The following is a 26,768-nucleotide window of genomic DNA, read 5'->3' as shown; positions in this document are numbered from 1 at the left end:
AAGAAAAAGAAATACAAGTAATAATAAAGGTAGCTACAGACATCTCATTATTTTGCATTTAGACATATATCATAATTGCAGTTTACCTAAGTGAGGTGACATAAACTGCTTAAATTTATTACTAAAATCAAGCATACAATAAAATTATCTCTAATAATATGCTTAATGGTTATTCTGCTTCATGATAACTAGCCAGAAATATTAGCCATGTGTATGGAGATTTATAACCTTTTTTTTACCAAATAAAAGTATTTCTAAATCCACTTAATAAAAGGAAAGGGGAGAGTCGAAGAGCAGAAAGCTTATTTATATCCCTCCTAAAAATTCCATTATCAATTCAAAGCAGGTCTTTCAATTCTTTATCAGTAAATGTCCATAGATCTGGACCTCTAGGATTATCATCACCATTACCACCAACTGTTACTATTAGCAGTTACAATCTAACGTACACTCTATTAGTCTGTGTGATGCTTAATACTGAGTGTCAACTTGATGGGCTTGAAGGATGCCAAGTATTAATCCTGGTGTGTCTGTGAGAGTACTACCAAAGGAGATTAACATTTGAGTCAGTGGACTGGAAAAGGCAGATCCACCCTTAATCTGGGTGGACACCAACTAATCAGCTACCAGCTCAGCCAGGATATAAAGCAGGCAGAAAAACATGAAAAGGCCTCAGCCTACATCTTTCTCCCATGCTGGATGCTTTCTTCCCTTGGATGTCGAACTCTAAGTTCTTCAGCTTTGGGACTCAGACTGGCTTCCTTGCTCCTTAGCTTGCAGACAGACTATTGTGGGACCTTGTGATTGGGTGAGTTAACACTATTTGATAAACTCCCCTTTATATATGTATACACACCCTGTTAGTTCCGTCCCTCTAGAGAAACCCAATACAGTCTGCTTGGGTTGACATAACAAAATACCAAAGACTGGGCAGCTTAAATGACAGGATTTATTTTGTCACTGTTCTGCAGGCTGGAAATCTGAGGTCAAGGTACCAGAGTTGCTTTCTGGTGAGGCCTCCCTTCCTGGCTTACAGATGGCTGCCTTCTTGCTGTGCCCTCACAGTCTTTCCTCTGTGCTCACATGTATGTAGAGGAAGGAAGAGAGCAAGAAACAGAGAGAGAGAGAGAGTAAATCTTGATATTTCCTCCTTTTATAAGGAAAGCAGTCATATTCGATTAGGCTCCATCCTTATAACCTCAATCAATCTTACTACCTCCTTAAAGGCTCTGCCTCCAAATATAGCCAAACTGGGGGTTAAGGCTTCAACATATGAACTGGATAGGGGAGCACAAATTCAGTCCATCATAAACACCTATCACATATCAGATATTATGCCAACTTTAGTATCTAAATGTACTCCCACATCAACCTTACTAGATATAACTAATCTACCTTGATAAGAAGTAAAGTCATACAAAGAATTTAAATAACTAGTCACATGAAAAGTAAAATAGAGAAAATATTGTAAAATATGTTTCAACTTCCAGTAAAAACTTGGTGGCAACTAAGTAATGAAATATTCCACTTCTCTAGAAAGCCATAAGGAAATAAGGATAATTAGAAAAAAAATGCACATTTAATGGTCAACAAAGGCAGAAGTCCAAGCTAGAAATTTTGTGTGAATGCTGTCCAAAGCAAAATTGTTAGCAACATCTTGCAGAAAACCGAAATGAGATGAGATAAAACTCAAAGGGAAGGAGGGGACAAAGGGAGAACAGTGTAACAACTATCAGCACATAAACATACCCACAAGAAGACCACGCTCTGAATGGGAACTGCTATAAGTGAGGCTGGGGAGCACACTAGGAGGCAGAGAAAGAGAGCTCAGAAGATACTCAGGGAAAGAAGATAATAACATCATTTTAAAAATCTTCTGTATGTAAGGGAGATTCTCCAGAAGGCAGGATCTGTTTCCTGGTGACATAGGTAGACTAGAACCCAAAGAAGTTTAGGTATGGCAGTAGAACCTCTTCTGAACCAGGATAGATTCAAAAAGTAGAAGAGAAAGTGAAATAACACCTTAGCTCTGTCACTGTAACAGAGGTGACAGCCTTTGAGTTACAGAGGTGCCAGGTTATCCTGGTCTTTCCCCTTTCCCTAACATGAGATTGTTGTAAAGAGCTGGTTCATAAAAATAAAATTAAATCAAGTACGAGAAACGAAAAGAATAGCCACTGCATCCATGTAACAATTTTGTGTTTTAGAAATGGAAAGAATTTATCAGGGGAAAGCAAATCAAACCATAATAAAACAACACTTCACTATAGTTAGAATGCTTATTGTCAAAAAGACAAAAATAAAAATAAAACAAGTGCTGGGGAGGAATAGAAAAGAAGGAACACTATACACCACTGATGAGATTATAATTTAGTACAGCTGCTATGATAAACACTATGGAGTCTCCTCCAAAAATTAAAAACAGAACTCCCATATAATCCAGCGAACCCACTTGTTGGTATATATCTAAAGGCAATGAAATCAGCATATTGAAGAGATACCCACACTCTCCCATTTATTGCAGCACTATCTATAATGACCGAGATCTGTAATCAACCCAAGTGTCCAGCAACACATGAATGAATAAGGAAAATGTGGCATATAAACAGAATGGAATAATATTCAGCCATAATAAAGAATGAAATCCTGTAATTTGTGACAATACAGATGGACCTGGAGGACTTTATGTTAAGAAAAATAAGACACAGAAAGATAAGTGCCACATGCTCTTACCCATATGCTCAACTAAGTAAAAATATTAGTTGATATCATGGAAGCAGAGAGTACAATGTTCACCAGAAACTGGAGAAGGGAAGGGAAGGGGGAGGAGGGGAAGAGAATGCTCAATGGGTACGAAGTTACAATTAGATAAGAGAACTAAATCTTGGTTCTCTTATGTTCTACCTCATGTTCTCATTCATAAGTGGGGGTGAACGATGAGAACTCATAGACACAGGGAGGAAAACAACACACACCTGGGCCTGTCAAGGAGGGCAGGGGTTGGGCGGGATAGGGAGAACAGCAGGATAAACAGCTAATGCATGCTGGGCTTAATACCTAGGTGATGGGTTGACAGGTACAGCAAACCACCATGGTAGACATTTACCTATGTAACAAGCCTACATGTTCTGCACATAGTAACCTGGAACTTAAAAATAAAAATAGAAATAAAAATAAAAAATTTTGGTGTTCTATTGCACAGTAGGGTAATGATGGTAACAGTAAGGTATTGTATATTACAAAGTAGCTAGAAGAGAGGCTTTTGAATGGTCTTACCACAAAGAAATGATAAATGCATGAGGCAATGGATACACAAAATACCCTGATTCAATCATTATACAATATATATGTATTAAAACATAAAATTATACTCATAAATATATATAACTAAATGTCAATGAATAAATATTGGAAAAGAAAAAAAATAGTTTTATTTTAAAACTCACCAATGTTGTTACTGATCATATGAAAATTGTAAACAACTAGGCTTTGGACAAATATTGGAAAAAGAAAACCACAAAGCAGAAATACAAAAACTCAGAGAAGAGATGGCCAGAAAACAGTGGCTTGTAAGAAGTGTTGATGAATTGAGAACTTGAAAAACTCAAGGACTGAAAATAGAAAAAAGTAAAAAAAAAAAAAAAAAAAAAAAAAAAAAAAAAAAAAAAAAAAAAAAAAAAAAAACAAAACCATAATTTCAGAAATCAAGACTAAATTTGATGAAAAATAAATATGAAAAAGCCTTTGATAAAATTCAAACTCATTCCCAATAAAAAACTTAAGACAATAAGAAGTTATAAATACTTAGTAATACATATATGTGTTTGTGTATATCCATAAGTACATATGTATATATATTATTGTGTATATATAGTTTATACTTTATGTGTATATATATGTATATATATATACACATGTATATACATAAAACTAATCATCAACACATAAACATAAGCATACCCAGTAGAGGACCACAATAAGAATCTATGAATACTTAGTTTTTAAATATATATGTGCACAGACATATATATATATATATATATATATATATAACATAAAACTTATCAGCATATAACATTGTGATATATATAGATAGAAAGATACAGATATAGATATATATCACCATCCTAAAGCAGCATTGGACCTAACGAGGAAACACCACAGAAACTCCAATTAAGTTCAGAAGTAAGGCGTGGATGCCCATTATCTCTTCTACTTAGCATAATACTAGGCACATAAGTCACTGCACTTAGAAAAGATAAAATAGAGTCATAAAAATTACAGAAGAAATAAAACCACTTTTACGTGCAGATAATATGGTGGTATACTTGGGAAATCCTACAAACTTAATAGAATTCATTAAAGTAGTAGGTTATGAAATTAACACTCAAATATCAGTCAAATTAGTATGCATAAATTGTATCCATTGGAAGATAAAAATAAAAATAAAATTACATTTAAAGTAACAACAGAAAATATAAAACACTTAGAATAAACTTGAAATGTTCAAAGCTATATAAAGGAAAGTATAAAACACTAAATAAAAACACATATGTAGTCTTAACTTATGGAAAGACATGTTAACAAATGGAAAGACATGTTTTATTCTTGGTTAGAACTTATCAATATCATCAAGATTTCATTTCTTGCTAACTTAATTTGTCATGTATTTATTTTCATATAAATGAATTAATGTATAATTTTTAAATAAAGTATTCAATTCCAATAAAAATACCAACAATCCTTTTTATAGAACTGGGTCTGACTACAGCTCAGGAGGAAAAAGAAGAATGGATAATGTGAAAATATGGATCAATATCCTAATTCTGGGAACATACTGGAATCAGCTAGCAACCTCATATCAGTTTGGTTCCACCAGTTGCTCAGTTCATGGGAAGCTTTCTTATTTAGTTTACCTAGGATAATTTTACTTATTTTGCTTTATTGTTGTGAAATATATTGCTGTTGTACTCTTTTGTGTAGGAATGCAGGATAAGCTCACTGAATGTTTTCTTAAGCTAAACACCTTTTGTCAGAACTCAGAGTTACAAATGGCCTCACCATACTGATGCTTTCTGACTGAGCTCCTCTCTGCCCTGAATACAAAAGACCCTAATAGTTAGGCAGGAATATCATCATGCCTATTCAGCACGAAGAAGTTACAGAAAGTGGATCTTCATCCTTCTGCAACATTTAGGGTTAAAGATTCTCCTATAAAAGAAAAGGGGGATATGTCAGAGGCATTTGAACCAGTGCAACTCTATCTTGAATAGGGGCTGAGTAAAATAAGACAGATCTACTGGGCTGCATTTCCAGATAGTTATGCATTCTAAGTCACAGAATGAGACAGGAGGTTAGCACAAGATATAGATCACAAATACCTTGCTGATAAAACAAGTTGCAGAAAAGAAATCAGCCAAAACCCACCAAAACCAAGATGTTGACAAGAGTGACCTGTGGTCACCCTCACTGCTCATTATTCACTAATTACAGTGCATTGGCCTGTTAAAAGCCCCTCCCACCAGTGACAAGACAGTTTATAGATTCCATGGCAACAACTGGAAGTTACCCTATATTACCTAAAAAGGCAGGAACCCTCAGCTCCAGGAATTGCACACCCCTTTTTGAGAAAACTCATGAATAATCCACCCCTTGTTTAGCATATAATCAAGAAATAACTATAAAAAGAGGCAACTAGCAGTGGGCTGAGATTGCACCATTGCACTCCAGTCTAGGTGACAGAGTGAGACTCAGTCTGAAAAAAAAATAAAAAAAATCAGACCCTTGGGGGTGCTCTGCTTATGGAGTAGCCATTCTTTTATTCCTTTACTTCCTCAATAAACTTGCTTCACCTTAAATAGATAGATAGATAGATAGATAGATAGATAGATAGATAGATAGATAGGTAGACAGATAGATAGATGATAAACAGCTGGTATTTATGACTCCTGTTTCAAAAGATTTGATTGCAGACTGTAGCCAGGGAATTATCTTTTAGTTCTTGACCTTCATACTCCTGCTCAACATTATGATACCTTTCCTCTTAATTGCACAAAATGTATCATTCACATTAATATATAAACTACAGATTATAGCAGATCTTTATTTTTAGTACTTATATTTGCCAATCTTTCCTCATCCTAAAATAGTCTATATAAACTTTTAATAGTAATATAGAAAAATCCCTAAAAGCTATATTAAAGAGAAAAAACTAGATGACAAAATTAAAAATTAAAGTATTTCCAACCTGTAACACAAACCAGGTCTAGTTAAGTATATACAACACTAAGGACACAAAAGTGTAACAAATGAAGCTATGTGTAGACTCTGAACAACTATATGCTAAACTGTAGAGCCAAATAAATGAGAGCCATAGCCATCAGCAATTAGTGCATAAGGTTGAAGAATAATTCAAGGCACCTAAAGGAATATTTGGAGTAGATACTTATTGTGAAATATCATGTAAAATAGAATAACTAATATGTATGTATATATGCAGGTTTAAAAAATAATCAGGATAAATATATGAAAATATTATATTTATAAAAATAAGTGGGCTATTAAATTCATTCATACATTAGTGTGAATTTCTTTCTCAGTTTATATTTTCACTTAGGACTCTGAGGGAAATGAGATTTTGGTATAATGTCAGACACTATTTGTTGAATTCCCAACAGCCATCTCCCCACCCTTATTCCTTTCTAACTGAACCCCAGATGTATTCACATATTGATATCAAAGTACTCAGAGCAGTGGACACAGCTGGAGGAGATGAGCCACGGTTAGTCTAATCAAATTCTTCTTTGAAAACTGGTTTAGCGGTGTACAGATGACTCAGTTCTAGCCAATACATCTTGATAGGATGTCTATGGAGTGGGCGTCTGCGTAAGATTTTTTCCCCCTGATTTAAAAAAATAATGCCAAGAGAAATTCTCCTTATTCCTAATTCTTCATGAGGTTATGTGAGGCTCTGATGCCTGCAGGTTTAGTAGCCATCTTTGGATGCTGAGGACAAGGAAGAAAACAAAATCTAAGCTTCTGAGGGTAGTTCACCAAAAAGGCAGGGAGTCTGAGGCTGTGAGACCATTACTGAACCAATGATTAACCAACCCTAGAACTATTTCCCCCAGACTTCTTGTTATGAGGGATAATAAACATCTATTATAAAACTAACTTTTTGTTGAGTATCCTGTTACTTTAGCCAAAATATATACCATCTGACATGGGTATAAAAATCAGGTATTCATTGCAGGCTATTCAGTACATCTGTGGAAGGGCCTGAGTAACCTAGTGGTTGTATGGGGAGTGATTCAGAAACAGAGAGAGCGCCAGGAAAGTCAGAGCAGTGACCTCTGGATACTCCTCTTACAATATCCATCAAGTCCTAAGTTATATCTGCAATTGGCCCTACGTAAATATGTAAGAATTGCCTCAAGCTAGAACAACAGGTACCAAATCCTATTTCTTAAACTTGTATAGACAATAAAAATTTTCAACTAGCCAAGTCATAGGTCTAGGTGACCCAATATGCCCTTCTGAATATATTCATATTTCTGGGTTCTCAGAGCAAGCAAATGTTTCTACTTTATTCCAACAACCTTGTCAACTATTCAACACTTGGGATTGTTAAAAATAGAGAAACACAATGTTTAAAATAAAAGTCACACTACAGTTAATATCAAAGGCCCTAGTAGTTAGTTCTGGCTCTCCTAATAACTATAAAATGGAGATAATAACACATATGTAATGAACATGATATATGACAGTGCAGAAAATGTTGTACAACTTGAAAAATAAGACTCAGAGCAAGCTGTTTAATGATATAATATAGGCAGATGTTTCTAACAATGAATGAATGATTCCTTAGTTCACTATAAAAACTGAAAAACAGACATGATAAAACTTAATCATCTTTTTATGTTTAAGGAAGCTTCAGGACTTTCTTTGCATGCTATGCTAACTGCCATAGTGGACAGCCAACACCAAAGAGCATCTTGTGCCAAAATACATTTATCTGTGAAGACTACACCTATCACTGTATTTTTTTATTTTATTCTATTAATGTGAAATTTTACCATGTACGCTGGGCACAGTGGCCCACACCTGTAATCCCAGCACTTTGAACGGTCAAAATAGGTAGAATGCCTAAGGTCAGGAGTTGAAGACTAGCCTGGCCAACATAGTGAAACCCTGTCTCAACTTAAAAAAAAAAAAGAAAATTAGCTAGGTGTGGTGGCATGTGCCTATAGTCCCAGCTACTCAGAGGGCTGAGGCACAAGAATCACTTGAACCTGGAAGTCAGAGGTTATGGTAAGCTGAGATTGCACCACTGCACTCCAGCCTGGGCAACAGAGCTAGACTCCATCTCAAAAAAAGAAAGAAAATATACCATGTATATAAGTGGAATTCATGATACCAAAATCAGATAAAGTCATTACTAGGAAAGAAATCAACAGGCCAGTATTCCTAATGAGTAGAAATTTTTAAATTCTAAACAAGTTTTTAACAAATCAAAATGCAATATATAAAAATAATACATTATGATGAAGTGGAATTTAGCCAAAGAATACAAGGTTCGTTTAACATTCAAAGCTTAAGTACTGTCATTTATCATATTAACCAATTAAAAAAGAAAAACTGTATGATTAGCTGAACAGATGCAGAAATAATTCATTTGACAAAAACCTTCATCTACCCCTAATAAAATTTTCAGCAGACTCAGAATAGAAGGGAACTTCTTCAACCTGAGAAAGGGTATCTATGAAAAATCTGTAGCAAACATCATGTTTCATCTTAAAAGACTAAATGATTTCTTCCTAAAATCAACAAACTGGCAAAAATTCCCAATCATATCACTCCAATTAAAGATTAAATTGTGTAAACACTAAAAATGCACAATATAGAAATTTAGTATAATTATAAAATGGTCTCCAAAATTCCTGCCCCCTGTTGTACAATATTTGTATAATTGTCTCACCTTCAATGTAGACTTGACAATCAATATGATCGATGTCACTCCTGTGGATAATGTTACATTTATGGTAAAAAGAAATATGCATATGTAATTAAGATCCCAAATCAGGCCAGGTGTGGTGGCTCATGCTTATAATCCCAGCACTTTGGGAAGCAGAGCGAGGAGGATCACTTGAACCCAAGAGATGGAAGCTGCCTGGGCAACACAACAAGACTGACCCTGTCTCCACAAAAAATAAGATACAAATAAAAATTTCTCAGCCTTGGTGGTGTATGCCTATAGTCCTGGCTACCTGGGAGATTGAAGTAGGAAGATTGCTCGAGCCCAGGAGTTTGAGGTTGCAATGAGCTGTGATCTTGCCACTGCACTCCATCCTGGACAACAGAACGAGACTCTAACCCTCCCCGACAAAAAAGAATCCCAAATCGGTTTTGAATAGTATGAATATGGATACCATCTGGGAGAGTCTGACTTAATCAGGCAGAAACCTTTAAAAAGCATGAGTAAAACTGTCTCCTGCTGACCTCAAAGAAGATGAAAGTCACACAAGTTCTACAGCTGCCAGAAACCGAACACTACCAGTCACCTGAATAAGTCTAGATTGACCCTGAGCCACAGATGCCAATGCAGTGCTGGCTGATCCACTGATTGCCGCCATCTTTTCATGCATCTCAATTTTTCATGAGGATAACTGCTTTGTGAAAAATATTTTCCTAGCAAATCTGACCATCAGCAAATCAAAACAATCCTGAGAACAGGTACAGAGGGGTCAGAAAAATACCTGGAACAGGAGGTTGGCACATGTTTTAGGTAAGCCCTAAGCAATGGATCCATCCAACTTATGCCCAGACCCCTGGCCCATGGAAACTGTAAGATAATAACTGTAAGATTATAATTTTCAAGCTAGTAAGTTTGTGGTACTTGCTGACTCAGCAATGGAAAGCTAATATATACACCATTCAAAATACCCATAAAAATATGAAATAACTGAAGATAAATCTAACAAAAGATGTGAAAGACCTATAGACTGAAAGCTTCAAAACACTGCTGAGAGGAGGAGAGATATATTATCTGCATGGGCTGGAAGACTTAATTTTGGTGAGAAGTAAACTCTCTCCAAATTGATCTATAATTTCAACTCAATCCCAATCAAAATTGCAGAAGGCTTTTTTTTTTTTTTTGCAGATATTAACAAACTGCTTCTAACATTTACATGGAAATGCAAATGACCTAGAACAATGAAAACAATTCTGAAAAAGAAGAATAAAATTGGAGCACTAGTACATTAAGTATCCGTGGGGGAAAGAAGGACTCCACTCAGGAGGGAAAATGGCCTAGCCCTTAACCGTATGTCCTACTGGGAAGGGAGGTAGGTGGCTTTGGCATTTCCATTTCTGGGTAGGGGATTCAGGGCCACCAACACTGAAAGCTGGAGTTCAGAAACAGAAGTGGGGCGCTTCTCTTTGTTAGCACTCTGCTTAGAAACCTTTATGCGTTGGCTCTTGTACAATCTGTAGCTTGAGAACACGCCCTGGATCCTGTCTTTTCCTTCAACCAGCTGTGGGCTGCCCCTCCTCACCCCCAGGACTGGAAGGTTAGAGGAAAAACACTATCATTTATACAGAGGGATTTAAAAAAGAACAGCTTGAAAAATTACACCTATATTAATCAAGATAAAGTGGTATTGACATAAAAACTGTCCAGTAATACAATTAAACGAAACCGAGGGTATAGAAACAGATCTCTACATATCTGAATAATGGATTCTCAACAAAGGTACAAAGGTAATTAGTGAACAGATATTCTTTCAGCAAATGGTGCTGAAACAACTGGATATCCACATGCAAAAAAAGTGAATTTTAATCTAGACCTTATACCATATTAAAAAGTAACTTTAAAATGTATCACAGATACAAATGTAAAACTTAAAACTATAAAGCCAAAAGAAAACATGTCAGGAAACATTTACAACCTAGGTTTGGCAAGGAATATTGAGTTATGACACCAAAACCATAATTCATAAAAATGTAAATTAAGAGGCTTTATCAATATTAAAAACATCTGCTCTTCAAAAATTCCTGTTAAGAGAACTTAAAGACAAGCCACAGGTTAGAAGAAACTATTTTCAAATCCTATATATGACAATGGATTTCTATCAGAATTCATAAACAACTCTGAAAATTCAACAATAACAAAACAATGTTTTTTTAAAAAATAAAGCAAACAGATTCGAACAGACACACGGATACACAGAAGAGGAATATATAAATATCACAAATAAGCATATGAAAATGTGATCAACACCATTAGTCATTAATGAAATGCAAATTAAAATCATGAGATACAGCTACCTACCTGTTAGAATTGCTAAAGTTAAAAATACTGACCATACCAATTGTTGTCCATGTGAGTATACAATAAGAAGAATTAGAACTGCTTCTTATGAAAGAATTAGAATTCTAATATACTGGGTGGAAATGTAAAATGATACAATTGCTTTGGAAATTTTTTGACAGTTAAATGTACACATATTATCTTGGTCCATTTGGGCAGCTATAACAACATACCATAAACTAGGTAGCTTATAAACAGCAGAAATTTATTTCTCACAGTTCAGGAGGCTGGGGAGTCCACAATAAAGGTGATAGGTTCGACATCTGGTGACGACCTGCTTTGCAGTTCCTAAATGGCAACTTCTTACTGTGTACTCACATGGTAGAAGGGGCAAGGCAGCGCTCCATGACATAATCACTCCCCAACAGCCCCACTTACTAAGACTGTCACATTGGTGATTAGGTTTTCACAGACATATTTGAGGATAATACAAATATTCAGACTATAGCACTCACTAATTTATCCAGCCATTTCACTGCTAGGTATTTACCTAGAAAAAAAGAAAGAAAACAAACATCCATACAAAGACTTATATGCCATTTTCAAAGTAGCTCTATTTATAATATCACAAAATTGGAAACAACTCAGATATTTATCCACAGGTAAATTGATAAACTATAGTTTATAAATAAAAAGAATTAACTATTGATATATACTATAATTTAGCTGAATCCCAAAATAATTATACTGAGTGAAAGAAACCAAATGAAAAAAGCACACACTGTATTATATACAACTCTAAGAAATTAAAAGTAACTTAAGAGGACGTTTGGCACCCGATTGTCATTTCTATACCAGTTTCCAATAAGAAGACTCAAACTTCTTTGGATAAATGGCTGATTCTACAACTAGGGCAGGATATATACAAGATGAGTCTGTTGCATATTGTAATACCAGAAAGTAAGAAAGCGCACTCACACACGCATGCACTCAATAAGAAGAGTGGGTCAAGGGGCACAGGAGTCAACTGAAAAAGCTCCCAATGCCAAAACCGGAACAATTTGAGCAACAAAGTATTCACAAATCCACACAGATGTAAATAAAAGGCTAAATAATGGAGTAAGTCGGGGAGAAGAGGCAAATCTTCCTCACAGAATTCCAAATAAATTATGTAGATACTGCATTCCAAAGGAGGGCTAGCATAACTCCCTACTCCCCCACACTTCCTCATAATGACTTCCTTCCAAAGAGTACAGGGTATGGAAAGAGGGAAAAAAAGAGTCACTATGCAATGGAGAAACCTGACAAACACCTTCAGCCAGGTGATGGAGAACAGCATTGACAGTCGTTAAGTCGTGTTGACAATACGTACCCTTCATATGATGTAATAAATATGGCACATTACCTCTTTGATTCCCCCCAACCCCTGCCAAAATCCCTAAGAGTCTACTCGTGAGGATACATCAAATTCCAATAGAGGGGCATCCTGCAATATACCTCACCTGTACTCTTAAGGACTGTGAAGGTCATCAGATACAAGGAAAACCTGAGAAACTCTCACAGCCAAGAGGAGCCCAAGACATCATAACAATTAAATGTGGTGTCCTGGATGGAATCCTAGAAAGGAAAAAGGACATTAAGTGAAAATGGAGAAAATCTAAATGAACTATGAATATTAGTTAATAATAATATATCAGTATTAGTTCATTAATTGTAACAAATGTACCCTATTAATTTAAAATGCTTACAGAGAAATATGTACAAATGATATATGAGCATTCTCTATATTAACTGCTCAATTTTTCTGTAAATCTAAAATTGCTCCCCAAAGTAAAATCTACAACTGTGTGAAATTAGCCATCAGGAAAATACAAATGAATCACAGTGAAATACCACTTCACACACTTGGAGGGCCATAACAAAAAAGACAGATAAAAAGTGTTGTCAAAGATGTGAAGAAATCAGGACCCTTATACACTGTTGGTGGAAGTGTAAAACGTACAATCATTTGAACCAGAGTCTGGCAGTTCCTCCAAAGACTAAACCTAGAGTTACCATATGACCCAGCAGTTCCACTCCTACGTGTATACTCAGAAGAAAGGAAAATATACGCTGGACAAAAATCTTGTACATGAAGGTTCATTAGCAGGATTTTTCATGGTAGCCAAAAGGTGTAAACAACCCAAATGTCCAACAATTGATAGAGATGGATAAATAAAATGTGATTTATCCATACAATGAAATATTTGGCAATAAAAATCAGTGAAGGAGTGAAGTGCTGATTCATGTGGAACATGGATGAACCTTGATCCAAAATAGGCAAATCACAGATACAAAAAGCATATTAGTGGCTGCTGGGAGAATTAGGGGGAAATGTGGAGTAACTGCTAGTGGGTATGCGAGTTATGCAAATGTTATAAAACTAATAGTGTGCACAACTCTGAGTACATGAAAAATCAATGAATTGATACTTTGATATTGGAATTATACCTCAATAAAGCATGGTAACTGTTCTAAGATAGGCTGGAAAGAGAAAGCCTGAAAACAGTAATAACGATATTAATATAATCAATTAGTTTACCTCTCTACTTTCATAGACTTCTGTACCCACTCTTACTCCTGCTTTATGCATAAGGGTCCCCTTGCAGTTGCCATATTATATCCTGCTATTTGATTGTCTGTGAACATACTACACCAGCTTCCTGGAATTCTCTTTACCTTTCCTCTACCTGCCTAACTCCCACATATCTAAGATTAACCAGAGTAAACTAATTGGTAGAACAATCAACTCCAAATCCTAGTGACCTAACAAAATAAAGGTGTATTTCTCACTCACGTAACTTCTCCCCAGATGACTGAGAGGTCCAAGCTCCATACCTCTAATGGCTCCACCCCTCCTGGAGTCTTCTTGTGTATCCTCTATACATGATTGAGATAAACTGTGTGTCATTAGCATAGCTAGACCTTGAGGCCCTATAAGAAGATTTGCAAATCATTTACTCTGTTTCGAACAGGGTATATTTAAGATGATGTCAAAATATCCAGTAGTCTTGCATCAAATACAGTTTATGACTCTGTATCTAAAATATATACTGTAATATTCTTTCCTTTCTCTACTGACTCCATGAATTTAGAGATGATCCATTTTATAAGCTCAAAGATAATTATTTTTCAGACTAAGAATATCTACGGGAAAAAGTACTTTCAACATCTCTACTGAGGATCTTATGATGTAGCACAGGGTATAAGCTGGAGCTAAAGGAAACTTTCCTTGAAGCGCTATTTACTAAAAATTGGAACACATTCCTTAGGACAAATCAAAGTATGGCACACAACATCCAAACTTCCATCATAGATACAGAGTTGTTGCTATCTCCCACTCCCAAATTTGCTTGTCACATTGAGGATTACTCAAGAGGAGCAGGACATGTTGGTTGCAGCAGGAGAAACTTGAAAGCACTCACTTTTATGGAATTCATAAGGGAGAGAATCTCTTAAAGTATTTAGAATCATCTTTGATACATTTATTATTTTAAAACATAATGTAGCCAAACGTCTTCCTCTGTATTAAATCTTTACAAAACTGAAATCCTAAAATGGTGATAAAAATTCTACTTCTGGTAGAATCTATTCGTTTTTCCAATAAGATAGGGCATAATTCTTAATTTGCAGAACAAAATATAATATGCTTATGAGATTCCATCCCAAAGAACCTGCTATTCAGGGTAGCATTCAGAATAACGGGTGGAAAAGCTAACTCGAGTTTCAGATCCTACCCGTAATTGGGGTAGGGAGGGGCTTTGGGCGGGGCCTCTCTAGAAGAGGAGGCGTTGTTAGAAAGCTGTCGGGCCAGTCCAAAGCTGTCACTAATCGGGGTAAGCCTTGTATTTGTGCAAGGACTCTGGCGTCTGGGTAGCACTCTCAATGAGAACTAGCTTCACTTGTCATTTGAGTAAAATCTGCAACTGGAGGAGGCTAGAGCTCCCGCACTGCTGGGAACTGATATCTTCAGAAATGACTGTCACCCGCTGTAGGGAGCCAGCAGAAGCACGACCTTTCCTGGGAGAGGTCCGACTAGCCCCAGGGTTTTAGTGAGAAGTGCAGTGGAACTCAGCGAGGGATTGAGAACTTCACAGCATGCGCGAGTTTGATGCCAGTAAAAAAGTCGGGAGATAAGGAGCTGCGTGTCCCTCAATTGCCGTCGCAGCCGCAGCCACTCAAGTGCCGGACTTGTGAGTACTCTGAGTCTCCAGTCCTCGGACAGAAGCCGGAGAACTCTCATGGAGAACTCTCCCAGTTAAGAGTCGAGATCCCTGCAATAACTACTTTTTCTTGCTCTCCCCACTTGCTGCTCTCTGGGACAAACGACAGCTACCATTCCCCTGACGACAGGATGGAAGCCAAGGGCAGGAGCTGACCAGCGCCGCCCTCTCCCACCCCCGACCCAGGAGGTGGAGATCCCTTTGGTCCAGCCACATTCAACACCCGCTTTCCCCTCCCTCTCCCCCTATATTCCCAAAACCCCCTCCTTCTTTCCTTTTCCCTCCTCCCTGGAGACGGGGGAGGAGAAAAGGGGAATCCAGGTCATCATGACTGAGCTGAAGGCAAAGGGTCTCCGGGCTCCCCACGTGGCGGGCAGCCCGTCCTCCCCCAAAGTCGGATCCCCACTGCCGTGTCGCCAAGCCACAGGCCAGTTCCCAGGGAGCCAAACCTCGGACACGTTGCCTGAAGTTTCTGCCCTACCTATCTCCCTGGACGGGCTACTCTTCCCTCGGATCTGCCAGGCACAGGACCCCCCCGACGAAAAGACGCAGGACCAGCAGTCCCTGTCGGACGTGGAGGGTGCATATTCCAGAGTTGAAGCTACAAGGGGTGCTGGAGGCAGCAGTTCTAGACCCCCAGAAAAGGACAGCGGACTGCTGGACAGTGTCTTGGACACTCTGTGGGCGCCCTCAGGTCCGGGGCAGAGCCAACCCAGCCCTCCTGCCTGCGAGGTCACCAGTTCTTGGTGCCTGTTTGGCCCCGAACTTCCCGAAGATCCACCGGCAGCCCCCGCCACCCAGAGGGTATTGTCCCCGCTCATGAGCCGGTCCGGGGGCAAGGCTGGAGACAGCTCCGGGATGGCAGCTGCCCATAAGGTGCTGCCCCGGGGCCTGTCACCCTCCCGGCAGCTGCTGCTCCCGACCTCTGGGAGCCCTCATTGGTCCGGGGCTCCAGTGAAGCCGTCTCCGCAGCCCGCTGCGGTGGAGGTCGAGGAGGAGGATGGCTCCGAGTCCGAGGACTCTGCGGGTCTGCTTCTGAAGGGCAAACCTCGGGCTCTGGGTGGTGCGGCTGCTGGCGGAGGAGCCCCGGCTGTCACGCCTGGGACGGCTGCAGGAGGCATCGCCCTGGTCCCCAAGGAAGATTCCCGCTTCTCAGCGCCCAGGGTCGCCCTAGTGGAGCAGGACGCGCCCTTGGCGCCCGGGCGCTCCCCGCTGGCCACCACGGTCACGGATTTCATCCACGTGCCCATCCTGCCTCTCAGTCACGCCTTATTGGCCGCTCGCACTCGGCAGCTGCTGGAGGACGAGAGCTACGACGGCGGGTCCGGGGCCGCCAGCGCCTTTGCGCCGCCGCGGAGCTCACCCTCCGCCTCGTCCACCCCGGTCCCTGGCAGCGACTTCCCCGACTGCGCGTACGCTCCCGACGCGGAGCCCAAGGACGACGTGTACCCTCTCTATGGCGACTTCCAGCCGCCCGCCCTGAAGATCAAGGAGGAGGAGGAAGGCGCGGAGACCTCCACGCGCTCCCCGCGTTCCTACCTGGTGGCCGGTGCCAGCCCCACCGCCTTCCCGGATTTCCCGCTGGGGCCACCGCCCCCACTGCCGCCACGAGCGCCCCCATCCAGACCCGGGGAAGCGGCGGTGACGGCCGCACCCGCCAGTGCCTCAGTCTCGTCCGCGTCCTCGTCGGGGTCGACCCTGGAGTGCATCCTGTACAAAGCCGAGGGCGCGCAGCCCCAGCAGGGCCCGTTCGCGCCGCCGCCCTGCAAGGCACCGGGCGCGGGGGGCTGCCTGCTCCCACGCGACAGCCTGCCCTCCACCTCTGCCTCCGCCGCTGCCACCGCCGCTGGGGCGGCTCCCGCGCTCTACCCTGCCCTCGGCCTCAACGGGCTCCCTCAGCTCGGCTACCAGGCCGCTGTGATCAAGGAGGGCCTGCCACAGGTCTACCCGCCCTATCTCAACTACCTGAGGTGAGGTCCCGCGGGACGCATCCAGCGCGTCCGTGAGTAGCGGTTCCGCCGGCTGCAGCCGCCAACCACTGCCCCAGCCCCAGCCCCGGCTCAAGGCTGCGCTCTCCCGGGCGGCCGGAGAGGGTGGGCAGCGGGATACGGCACAAGGGCAGTTGCCTCCCTTCTTCCCTTCTCTCCTCACTCTTTTGGGGACACGAAGGTGGGCGCAGAATGTGCCGTTTTTGGAGCATGCCTCCCCGAAAGCTTTTTCTTTTTCTTTTTTTAACCTTCCGAATTCTCCAGATTCCGAAGCAGAACCAACCCTGATTTAAAATGTGCAGCGTCACACTAGGTCCGCTGTAGCCCAGCGGAGCAGAAAGTGCGCTCCGAGTCGGGGGCTTTGTGAGATGCTTCTTTCTTAGAAGGACGTTTTCCAGCAGCGCCTGTCTTGGAGAGGAGTTAAGGCACCGTTCCCCCGGGAAGGGTGGGACTTGAGAGGTGGCGGGCCAGAACCGAAAGCAGCACGATCTTAGGGATTTGAAAACTTTAACGGCTCAGTTGTCTTAAGACTCTCAAGATTAAACTTAAGTTCACGTGGGAGATGTTTAAACTGTGAATTTAAACACCAATCAGTGCATTGCACCGTTTTCTAATTATTGCTTGCGATTCACTACTTTTTTTTCATACAGGTTTAAAAAACACTTTAATGTGCATACTGAAGTAATGGGATGTAAAAGAAAAAGAATGCTCTGTTTTGAATCTTACGTTGTGAGTAGGCAAAACAGTGTCAGTGTATTGAACAATACTTTAAAATGACAAACACATACTTATTTAAGTAAGCAATGATTACAGGGTTGTGTTTTAAAAACTCAAAACCAAAACATTGCAAAGTGCCATGGAACTTTTAAATCCCAACTGTTTGTTTTGACCGAGCATACAGACAGAAAGGACATAACATTTCATTTGTCAAAAACTAAATTGCTTCTATATAGAGTTTTGTAGAAAGATTTCTTTTTAACCGACTTTAGCTTTCCAGAACATATTATACATTAATTATTCTTTTATATTGGTGCTACTGATGACTGGCTAATCATTTGCAAGTCTGGTGAATTCAGTTACAAGTAGCCTATTACCAAGTTTGCATGTCTTTTAAGTGTATATATGAAGTTCTCTTTTTAAAATCTCCTTTCACTCTGTTAATGCTGGTTTAAGAAACCTTTAGTATTAGATAGTGGTGCACTTAAAAATAAATGGAGTAATTTGTTTTGCATTTCAAGGCCGGATTCAGAAACCAGCCAGAACCCACAATACAGCTTCGAGTCATTACCTCAGAAGATTTGTTTAATCTGTGGGGATGAAGCATCAGGCTGTCATTATGGTGTCCTTACCTGTGGGAGCTGTAAGGTCTTCTTTAAAAGGGCAATGGAAGGTAGGCTCCTTTCCCCTGATCCTTTATTGTTGGTTTAATTGTAAATGGATATCATCTATTGTTGTATAGATTTCAATTATTCCTTGTTTATTCTAAGAAATGGTTATTTTCCATATAATTTAAAATATGTGATGACATTTTAACAATATGTTTTTATTTATGATACTCAAAATTGAATGTGGTTGTTATTATAATTGCATAACTTCAACACTTTCAATATTAGACATCAGTCATAAAAATCTTGAGGACAGTGCTACTATTGTCCCTCAACTACTTAGCTTTCAGGAAACAGCTTTGTTCTAATACTTTTATATATCTATTACGTATGCTATATCTGCAGTACTTTAAAATTTTGATTAAAAGAAAAATGGTAGTTGACATTATATATGTACATATATGTGTATACATATTTATCTATACATACACAAATATATCACAACCTATATATGATGCAGTTATAGTTTTCTACATGATAGTCTTTTAACTACATGTAATATTTATATAATAGTAATTCTAAACAAATTTTTGAATTCTCTTTGTTCAGCATATTTTTGTAAGTGTATAAGAGGACAGGATTAAACAGTTTAAAACATAAAAAATTTGGGCATCACAGTAACATAATTTCTAAAGAAGTATTTTGCTTTAAGTAAAACTTTCATGTTTTTAAGCTCAGTGAACTTACATGCTTAGTGATTTCATATTGACTTGCATCGTGTGTTTCAGGCTTTAACTTTCAGAGAAAATAGTTTTGAATTTCTTTCTACCTAAACTTTAAGTAGCCAAATACCTTTACATTTGAAGATAAAAATGCATTTAAAGATCATTTCAAAAAAAAAAAAGATCATTTCATATTTTAATACTAGCAATAAAATTAGCAATAAATGTACAGTATAACTATGTAAAATGGAGTTTAGGGTTCCATCTGGAATGCTGAGATCACACCTAGACAATGAACCAAAGATCTGAATGTTAGCTTTTGTTTCCTGTTCTGAGGTTTTCTGTTTGTTTGTTTGTTTGTTTCAAGAGCCCTCTCCTGACAAGCAGAAGAGCAGGGAAGGGGAAATTTCACTTTAAGGCTTTCAAAGGAGTTCTTCGTAACAAATATTTGCTTCATATATTTTTAGAACATGTTTTTTTGTTTGTTTGTTTTTTTCCCCCAGAAAAGATGAATGTATTTTACTGATGTTGAACATATTCAGCTTCAGGGGGTTTGATTGCATTTTAAACTAATTGAGGCACTGTTAGAAGTGGTATTTGAGAAAACAGGGCAACTGAGAGTGGCACTTTCCCATTGATATAATGTATTTACAGTTACAGATTTAAGTTATTCATGTGGAAGTCAGTTTTCCAATGAATAATTGGAGTTACCATTTTTATTTGACTTTGGTTATGGTTTCTTAAACATTTCCTTCTATATTAATATGATTTCCTCTATTTGTAAAGTCTCCTAAGGATAGTATAATTTTATAAGTGAATGACTCCCTTAGAATCCCCTGAAGGCCAATTTGTCCTACTCCACCTCCTTCTTCCTAAAGATAAGCAAATCTCAAATGCATAAATCTGAGTTCCCAAAGGTCACACAGCTAGTTAGTAGCTGATTGTTAGTAAACATAGGTTAAATAGTTTTAAATTGAAGTGCTTATAAATTAGAGATGATATGCAAAAGTAGATTTATAAGCTCTGAGTCACAGAAGTTAGTTCAGAAAGTGCATATGTAGAACAAAGAGCACCCTAACTGTAAAATACAAATGCTTTCTCATCATATTAGAATGGCATCCAAAACTGTAGAGAAAGTCTTTCCAAATGTACTCTTAGAAAGCATTTGTTGGACTCCTGCTGTTGGCATGGTCCTATAGTCTTGAGTCATGGAATTGAAGCACCTTTATTTAGCAATATTTACAAAGAGTAACTTAAGATTGATGCAGATAAATCATTCATAAAACTAGAACAAGATTATGAACTATATTACTAAGTTTCTTCATTCAGCAACTATTATATAACTTTTATAGTTACACTTATGGAAAAGATAGCCTTTCCCTGACTTCCCTTTTCCCTGCCTTGAGATAAAATGAGGATAAAAGTGGCAATTTCTTAGGGTTGCTATAGAGATTAAATGAGTTGATACTTGTAAAGTATGTCGAAGAAGGCCTGACATATTGTCAGTTTCCACTAGCATTTCTACTTTCAAGGAGTTTATAATATAGGTAGGGAGGTAACATATGCACATAAAACATCTAAATAAAGATTCTCAGTAAATACCCAGGTAAGCAATTCCGTAATGTATATGAGATCTGTGTGGTTTGTGAGTTTTTGTATTTGGGCAGTGTGAGGTCGTTGTGGGCTGGAATATGTATATTCTTGAATGATGAGGAAGGCTTCGTGGAAGATATGAACATTTGATTAGTAAAGGATAAATAAGATCTCTAGGCATTGAGGGGAGCTTTAAGTGTATATAGTAAAAGAAGATTGCAGAAATTAAGTTTACACCGACTAAGTGTTGAATGTTCACATTGGAAATTGAGACAGTTAAAGCTTGGGAAACTAGGTTGCTAGTGTGTGAGTAAATTTGGAAAATCAGCGATTTAAGGGAAGAGAATAGAGGGGAGTTTCTAGAAGTCTTCAGGAATGAGGAAGATAAGTAGAAGGACTTAGACCAGGTTCAAAATCTTCATAAAGCAATACTGTGTGATGAGCTGATTCAAGGAGGCAATATGTGTGGATGCCAATATGGCCAGAGGTTTAAAGTCAACAGGAAACAATATGGATACTAAAGTTGTCAAGGATGATAATAAAAATGATGGCATTATAAAGTGCCTTCTCTATACCAGTAACTATTTCAGTGCTTTGCAGGTTTTATTTATTGTTATAATGTTTGTATTATTATTTTTATTCCCACTTTATAAATGAGGAAACTAAAGCCTATAGATGTTAAGCTGTCTTAATACAGTTAGGAAATGGTAAAGTCAGGGTTCAAATATGGTAGTATGACTCCAGAATCCTGGCCCTCGACCACTATGCTTCCTTTCTCTTTTTCTTTTTTTCTTTTTTTTTTTTTTTCTTTGAGACAGAGTTTCCCTCTTGTTGCCCAGGCTGGAGTGCAATGGCATGATCTTGACTCACCACAACCTCCACCTCCCGGGTTCAAGCGATTCTCCTGCCTCAACCTCCCAAGTAGCTGGGATCACAGGCATTCACCACCACACCTGGCTAATTTTGTATTTTTAGTAGAGATGGGGTTTCTCTATGTTGATCAGGCTGGTCTCGAACTCCCGACCTCAGGTGATCCGCCCCCTCGGCCTCCCAAAGAGTTGGGAGCCACCGTGTCCAGCCTGTGCTTCCTTTCTCATAATAGAAAACACAGTCAAAGAAAAACAATAGAGGATTAGAAGGAAAAGTGTGAGCCAAGTGATGAAACATCTAGGAAGGTAAAAGTGAATCCTAGAGGAGAATGCAAGAGCAGGGGTAGTGAGAAGTGTTTGATATAAAAGGATGGATCATATTAGCTTTACATTTAGGGCAGCAATAAGAAGACATAAGTAGGAGCCAACAGTCAGCAGTCTTCACCAAGTCTTCACTTCCCGCCCTTGTTAGGAGTAGGAGGTGATAAAGCCTATAAAGTCACTCTGGATGACTGGGTTTCCCTTGATGTGAAACAGAAAAGATAAGAGGTAAAGAAAAAAGATACCACTCAGGAAATGGGAGAAAGGAGTGGGGAGAGATGATTTCTTTTAAGCTAATTGAACCGTTTAAGATACAGTATTGGCCAAAAACCAGTTGGTTGGATAGCTCGTTGCATTATTTTACCAAGACTTGTAGGTTTGGAGTGAACCAGGAAATGGTCAGGAATTGATTTGATGCCTTCCGTGGAGTGTAAGTAATAATGACCTGCCAGTCCTACAAATGCAGACTACTGACCTGGTGTGATGAAGGAAAGGACTATTTCTCAATGGCTTATCTTTCCCAGTGCATAGTGACCAGCCCAGAACTAGGAATATACTAGGCATCCAGTAAATAACTATTTGCTACATAATCCAATCATCATAACTGATAATGCTACACTTTTATTTTTTGGATGCTTTATCAGTGACAGCGTTTGTAGTGAATATATTTGATGTGATATGATTAAACACATTATAATACTGTTGAAATGTATTACTTAGACACTAAGCTAAGTAGGTATTGATGGATTTTCAATTGTATTGCAATATTACCCTCATTCTTTTATTCATGTATTAATTATTCATGAAGTAATTCCCTTAATTACATTAGTTATGTATTCATTTATTGAGTACCTGCCAGGAACTATGTTAGGTGCTAGTAAAACAAAGGAGGCCTTGCTGGCTGTTACCCTAGTAAAGTCTATAGTGTAGTGGTGGAGAGAGACATTTTACCGATTTGTGTACACATGACTAGTTGCACATGTGGTAAGTGATTCATTTATGCAATGTTTGGACAATTAGAGAATTGGCCCCTCTATCAGAAGCTGGGGATAATGGGGAAAGTTTTTCAAACTTAGACATCACAATAATAGACTACAGAGGAAACTGGACAGAAATGAAATACTTTTATGAATAAAGTGTTTCTTTCAATAGTTGAGTATGCTTGGTGTCATAGGCTAATAATGAAAACTGATTTGGTAGCATAATTCTCCTTGGTATAGCATCAGGAAGAGAGATACTGAACATCCAGTTTTTCATTAGCAACTTCTATCATTTATTCTATATTTAGAGCTCTGTAATGCTTTCTCCATCTTTTGTAGTGCACAGATTATCCAGCAATCTCTTCCACTGTAGTCTATTTGAATAATATTTGGGTTCTGAGAAGATATTTTGCCAATAACCTTATTTAATTTCATTTACTCTCCAGTAGGGTCCACCCTATAGCAGCTTTCACATTACCCTAAAAATAAATATGTAGTAATTCACTAGACTTTATTTCAAAACTCTATATCCAGTTTCTTCTCAACCTGTGGTCTCTCAGTTTAATAGTTAGCATGGATAATGATAGGCTGGTTTTAAGCACAATTTTACATTATGACTCATTGAAGTAAGCTTCTACTATACTGAAAAAGAAGTGGTTAAAAAGATAGCATTTGGTGTCATCTGTTCATATTTGGTTATTTATGGATCCCAAATTATTAATATGCTTTCAGAACCTGTGCCTTAATACCACAACCAGAGCCAGGGGAGAAGCAGTGGTATTAGCTATGCATGCTAGTGCTAATAACTGCTCCTGTTCTAGACATTGAGACATTGTACTTTAACTACTCAAGTAACACAACAATCCATCTTCTCTAAAAAATGAAAACGTTACCAATAAGGCTTATGTTCTCTTTGATCAATCCCTCTAATCTGTTTCTTTGCCTACCATTTTTCTATACCTCTACCTCAGTTCTCCATGTGTGTGTGGAATATGTTCTCTGGGGTGTGTTAATATATAAGTGGTGTCTCATATCATAACTTATGCATCATTCTTCACGTTATTTTATATAAAAATGACTTGAAGCTCTATTGTTCATATATGTAGTTCTAACTTTTTTTTTATTCACAGCATAATACTTCATAAGAAAATCCTTATATTTAGGCATTATTAATTAACACTATTACTTGAGTAAACCCTTTTTGTACTTTTCTCCTTTGGTACATGCCTTGCTCTTCTTTCCGGAATATATTGAAGTATTTTGATACAGTTCTAAATGAACTAGGTGACTCGCTTTCTACCTGCTGCTAAGATGATTTGATTCACTAATTTATTCACTTCAGGTCCATGTATTGATACTACATTTAAAAAGCTGCTTATGCTGGGACTATCAAGATGAAAATGTATACAGTCTCTGTCTTTGACGTGTACAAAACCAAGAAGAAGAAAACAAAACACCAAAAACCCGTAGTACAACTAGTGAACATGAGAATACCTTGATACAAGTTATGCCAGAGCCATGACTGACACACTATAGTATTCAGTTAGACACATAGAGAAGGGCGGCAGTCTATCCTACTAACATATCTTGATGTTGTGCAAGAGACTTATTCATTTAATAGTCACTTAACTAGCCTTGACTATGACCCAGGCACTGTTTTAACTGCTTCACTAAATTAGCTCAATTAGTCCTTGTAAGTGTCCTATGAGGTGGAGGTTCTATTAGTTTATTTTACAGATGGGTATAAAGAGAGGTTTCTACTATTCAGGAGGTCTGACTCCAACTTCTGTATCTTAACTACTGTTTCTATCCTGTTTCCCCAGACTGTTTTGTATTTGAGCAAAATTAATTACTTTATACTTTTTCAGATAAATACATGGTCTCTTACAGGAGACTGATTTTCAAATTGTGCTCCTTACTCAGTCACGTTCCTTCTGCTCAGAGCAGCTGTTTTTCTTTATTTGGTTTACATTTCCTCTTAAGATTTTTATTGGGACAAAGGATTCTCAGCCAACCTTTTTTTTAAAAAACCACTCCTTTATAACAGAAAACTCTTAGATCTCAATCAGGTGTTTATTCAAGTGTTTGAGTGACTCCTAAGAAGTTTTTTGGCTCTATTTGCTGGTACCTTTTTGGCATTTGTGCAAAGATGGAATGGCCATTTGTGATCAAGATTTAAAGTTCAACTGCTCACTATTCTAAGAGAATATCCACATTATAATTTGAATATCACATCTGTTTTTTTTTGCCAGCAAAAAACAAAGTAACTCCAGGGAATTATTTATCAGTAATTGATTTAAAGGATTGATTGAAATAATTTATATTTAAGACAGACACTAAAAAAATAGGCACACTAATTAATTACACAAGGGATTCCCAATCCCTACAAAGTAGATTGGTACCACAGCCAGTACATGGACTGGTACCGGGGTCCATGGCTGGTTAGGAAGTAGGGCACACAGCAGAAGGTGAGTGGTGGGCAAGAAAGCACTACAGACTGAACTCCACCTCCTCTCAGATCAGTAGCGGCCTGAGATTCTCATAAGAGTGAGAACCTTATTGTGAATTGTGCATGTGAGGGATCCAGGTTGTTCTCTCCTTAAGAGAATCTAATGCCTGATAATCTGTGATAGAACAGTTTCATCCAGAAACCGTCCCAAACCATCCACGGAAAAATTGTTTTCCACAGAACTCATCCCTGGTACCAAAAAGGTTAGTATACCCTTACAATGAAAAGCGTGAGTTAGGGGTCTTTAATACATATGTGAAAAAGTCTCTATAAAGTTTTTGATTTTATGAAAAAGCAAGGAACAATATGATTCTGGGTGAAAAAATGTACCTATTTGATATTATGATGTACAGAGAGACATCTGAAAGAAAATACCTATTTGATATTATATTTGAAATTATTTGATATTATGATGTATAGAGAGATATCTGAAAGAAAATAACCAAGTGCTTACTGTCAGGATAACGAGAGACTTCCAATTTCTGATAACATACTAAAAATACACACAAAAAATTTACCGGACGTGGTGGTGCACACCTGTAGTCCCAGCTACTCAGGAGACTGAGGCTGGAGAATCACTTGAACCTGGGAGGCGGAGGTTGCAGTGAGCCAAGATTGTGCCACTGCACTCCAGCCAGGGCGACAGAGCAAGAAAAAGCATGTCGGCTGAGGGTGGTGGCTCATGCCTGTAATCCCAGCACTTTGGAAGGCTAAGGTGGGTGGATCACTTGAGGTCAGGAGTTCAAGACCAGTCTGCCTACCAAGAGATAGTGAAACCCAGTCTCTTCTAAAAATACAAAAATTAGCTGGGTGTGCTGGTGGGCACCTGTAATCCCAGCTACTAGGAAGGCTGAGGAAAGAGAATCACTTGAACCCGGGAGGTGGAGTTTG

The 26,768-nt window shown here is 38.6% G+C and overlaps 1 protein-coding gene and 1 long non-coding RNA gene across 2 annotated transcripts in view; one reads left to right on the top strand and one right to left on the bottom strand.

The window, feature by feature from the left end:
* Nucleotides 1-935: 935 nt before the first annotated feature.
* On the bottom strand, nt 936-17,862 carry LOC108316158. Its single transcript, XR_001830208.2, has 5 exons — nt 17,536-17,862; nt 14,186-14,281; nt 12,811-12,925; nt 11,824-11,858; nt 936-1,073 (listed from the first exon to the last, which is right to left on the bottom strand). It is a non-coding gene; the product is annotated as an uncharacterized LOC108316158 (long non-coding RNA).
* Nucleotides 14,447-26,768, top strand: part of PGR (progesterone receptor) — an 81,316-nt gene continuing 68,994 nt past the window's right edge. The window contains exons 1-2 of the mRNA XM_017545921.2: nt 14,447-17,540; nt 18,797-18,948. Of these exons, the coding sequence (XP_017401410.1) occupies nt 15,898-17,540; nt 18,797-18,948 (1,795 nt within the window). The 5' untranslated portion in view covers nt 14,447-15,897. The remainder of the gene's footprint in view (nt 17,541-18,796; nt 18,949-26,768) is intronic.

The sequence above is a fragment of the Cebus imitator genome, unplaced genomic scaffold (genome assembly GCF_001604975.1).
Source record: "Cebus imitator isolate Cc_AM_T3 unplaced genomic scaffold, Cebus_imitator-1.0 Scaffold182, whole genome shotgun sequence".
NCBI lineage: Eukaryota > Metazoa > Chordata > Mammalia > Primates > Cebidae > Cebus > Cebus imitator.
The sequence above is the reverse complement of the archived record's forward strand: the minus strand, read 5'-3'. Positions and strand labels throughout refer to the sequence as shown.